This window comes from Halyomorpha halys, unplaced genomic scaffold, assembly GCF_000696795.3.
Source record: "Halyomorpha halys isolate HHAL.00 unplaced genomic scaffold, Hhal_1.1 Scaffold147.1, whole genome shotgun sequence".
NCBI classification, from domain to species: domain Eukaryota; kingdom Metazoa; phylum Arthropoda; class Insecta; order Hemiptera; family Pentatomidae; genus Halyomorpha; species Halyomorpha halys.
In genome coordinates, this window is record NW_027116131.1 from 464,361 (window position 1) to 468,165 (window position 3,805).

Below are 3,805 nucleotides of genomic sequence, written 5' to 3' on the forward strand. Positions count from 1 at the left end.
TGAATGATAAGAGCTCTGCCTAGACGGTTAATGGCTCCCAGTTAATGGTACCCTCTGTTATCTATATGTCCTTTTACATTACTTTAGATCTGTTGCCGCCGGGGTTTTTGCCTAGGTCCGGCGGTTTCTTTGGTATGCCGACAAAGGAAATTATTTTAAGTTAAAAAACTCCAGCTGGTACTTCTCATACATATCATTTGTTCGTGATAAAAGGATCCAAAGTCTCCAATAGCTTGTGGGACAGATCGTTGGTAGATATACGAGACATTTTCCAATAATTCTGGGATCGATCCCTTTAGAATAATATACAGGCGTCAGAATTAGGCTTTAGAGCCTTAGAGTGAAATACAAAATAAGAATGAATTTATAAAACATAATAAAATAATGAATTTGAAAAGATTAAAATGAACAACAATAATTATCAGAATATATAAAATAGGAATAGAAAAAAGAAGGTAAAACCATATGTCATATCATAAAACATGAGATGACAAACACTTCTGATAATAATAAAAATAAAAAAAAATAAAAATAACAAAAAACAAAAATGAAAAAAAATCAAATGTAATTAAACTAATAAAACGGCCACGATCCAATATCGTCTCCAATGGACGCTCATTCGGCCTCAGCCGATCGATGAATTGGCCCAATAATTGCTCGGGTATTTTTGGTTCCAGTGGACGGCCAGAAGTAAAATATATTACTTATGGTATAAACTATATTATCTGGTATAAGCGTCTGTTGTAATAATATGTTATTACTTACAAAAATAATTATATTTTAAAATATTATATATAGATGAATGGTATATGAATTAGAAGGAGATGGAAGAACCAATCCAGTTTTCAACTATCCATTGATTTCCAAGGTTTTGACCCAAAATTCTTCGTCTCTCGAAAAATAGTTAAAAACTATTTTTATTTTTTTATTTATTTTTATTTTATTTTATTTTATTTTTTTTTTACCACAGACCTAACCATTTCCTTCGGACATATTAAAATACAAAATATACACAAAGGACCAATTGACTGTTATAAAGCAATTGTTTCTAATGGTAGCGATTACCTGTTTAAATGATACGAATAGCATACTGGTTAATAAAGGCACATTTATTATATATATCGACTGGAGAGCAATTATCCAACTTCTCCAGAGACAGTTCGTATTTTTACCACTTTGACCTCAAGCAGTCTGCCTACGTATCAGGTTTACCCACATGAATCAGACACATTTTGTACAATGACTGCACCATAAAGTAATGTAGCACTTCTAAAATGCTTAGCAGAGAACCTGCTAAAATATAAGAAGGCTTCACTCCTCTTTGCGGGTCTTGAAATTTCTCCATGTCCTTGAAGAAACGGGCAAGATCCCTCTCCAAGATCCTGATGTGTAACAAGAACTTTCTCCTGTTCGGCTCCATTATCCCTTCCATTCTCGTGGCCATCGCTAGGATCTTGTACATGTGGAGGTAGAGACAAATCCTGAACTTTGTCGTCTTCTTCAAGTTGGTTATAAAACTGAGGCAGGTATGCTGAGGGTACTCTACCACAAAGTACTCCAAGAGGAGCCTTTCAACTTCGACGATCTTCCAGAACTTGAGCAGAATGGGTTGGAGGTAGCAGAGGAAGAGGCATGCGTGAGGGTGAAGCTTCATCTCGGTCCTGTGCTTACTGCACCCGAAAGTCGTCATTATCTTCTGCATGGTTTCTCTCTTGCAAGACATCAAGAATAAAAAGTGAATCAGATTCTTGAAAAACTTCATGAATGTTTTTTCTTCATCAAGTAGAATATGTCCCGAACTCCGCTTCTGAACAATCCCTGAAATGTTCCGCGTAACGAACCCGCGAATTTCCCTGAAATATAGAAATGTTGTATTTTATATATGTTTATTTTATTATTAAAATAGGTATGAAACTTGTCAATGATTTTCAATATATCTAGGAAGAAGGGAGAAAATAGTCATAGGAAGAAAATAGCCAAAATAGGTCGTGTTTAACAACTTGCAAAATTAGTTAAAATCGATACAGTTTGCACTTCAATGTATTTGTTTATATGAACTAAGGCTAAGTCAGAATTACAATTTTCATCAACCAAAGGTTACCAATCAATAGGATTCCAAATTGAACCCGATTTGTGGTAAAAAGGAGCCCAGTTGATTCAATTTATTTGGCGAGAACCCAAGCATTAAGAGATATACGAGGGTAAGTCAATATTTATCTGTAATTTATTTATATTTTTGTTAATGTTGGTACCACTGTCGTTGATGACGTATGCTTTGTTTATTTGTTGTTATGTCTATGCAAGTTTCAAGCTGCTAGGTTAGTTTTGTTATCGCTGACGTGCTGTTAATCATGGCCGCTAAGCTTCCTATTTGCACCAAAGAAAAGCCTGAACGTTGCTCTTCTTTGGCCCTTTTGCTTTTCTTGATCCGTTTTTTGTGCTCGGAAGGCGTATCAGGAGACGAAATTCATCGGAGACGTTCGATACAGTACGGGAACAGAACAGTGCTTTGCCACAACGGAGTGTCTACGAAAGGATTGAAAAATTAAAAAATGGTCCCACAAGTGTTACGCACGATGAAGGAGCCGACGACCATTTGCTGACACAAATGAAGAAAACATTGAGCGTTCACGTGAAATGATGCTCTTTGACAGACGAGTAACTATTGACGAAATGGCACATCATCTACAAATTAGTTTACACGGTTCTGCCTACAAAATCATCCACAACAGACTTGGGTTTCATAAAGTTTGTGCTAGATTGGTTCCAGACAACTCACACAGTTGCATAAACAATCCCGCTTGGACAGCTGCCAAAACCATTTAGATCGCTATGGTAACGAACGGGACAACTCATAGGCAGAATTATTACTGGTGAGGAAACATGGATCCGTCATTACAAGCCGGAAAGAAACAGCAGAGTATGGAATGGAAACATCCAAATTTGTCGTGAAAGAAAAAGTTCAAGACCCAACCGTCCGCTGGAAAACTGATCCTTACGGTTTTTCGGGACTCACAAGGTTCATAGTGGAACATTATGAGGAAAGGGACATAACAATAAACAGTATAAGTTAAAGTGAGATGCTTACTGACAAGTCTGCAATTCGAAGCAAACACCGAGGACTGCTGGTGTTATGCACGTCCGCATACTGCTGCCCACACTGCTGGAACGCTCCAGAAACTCAATGTTGAAGTACTGGCTCATCCTCCATTTAGTCCCAATGCCCTCTCTGACTATCACTTGTTTGATCCACTCAAAGAAGCATTAAGGGGCCGTCGATTTACCTCGGAAGAGGCAATGAAAGAAGAGGTATATTCCTGACTCGCAGCTCAACCGAAAACCATCTTTTATGAGAGCATCATGAAGCTTGTACCAATTGAAGATGGACCAATTGAAAAGCAAGGGGACTATGTCGAAAAATGATGTACTTGTAAGATTCCTATTTGATTACAATAGAATTTGATAACTACATTGGCGATAATAATTGACTTACCCTCGTAATTAATAATGTAGCTCTAACCATAAAGCTAAATATGTGTTACCAAACGTTACGAAGACATATTAAGTTATTTGATAACCTCCCCGCTTCCTTTAATCCTTTATCCGTTCTCTTAATCCTTCCTATGAGGTTGCAAAACTTTGTATTATTACTTGTCAAAATTGATGAGTTTGCCAAGTATAGGTAGGGGGAATAAAAAATGATGGCAGTTTCAAAACGTTAAAAATAATTAATTTTTTATTCGGAGCTAGAAAATCTATCTATCGAACATAATTTTTTTTAAATTAGTATTTCTATTATTATCTA

At 36.5% G+C, this 3,805-nt stretch overlaps 1 protein-coding gene across 1 annotated transcript in view; it reads right to left on the reverse strand.

Moving 5' to 3' along the window:
* Positions 1 to 1,088: 1,088 nt before the first annotated feature.
* Positions 1,089 to 3,805, reverse strand: part of LOC106678583 (uncharacterized) — a 5,264-nt gene continuing 2,547 nt past the window's right edge. The window contains exon 2 of the mRNA XM_014417163.2: positions 1,089 to 1,853. Within this exon, the coding sequence (XP_014272649.1) occupies positions 1,196 to 1,853 (658 nt within the window). The 3' untranslated portion in view covers positions 1,089 to 1,195. The remainder of the gene's footprint in view (positions 1,854 to 3,805) is intronic.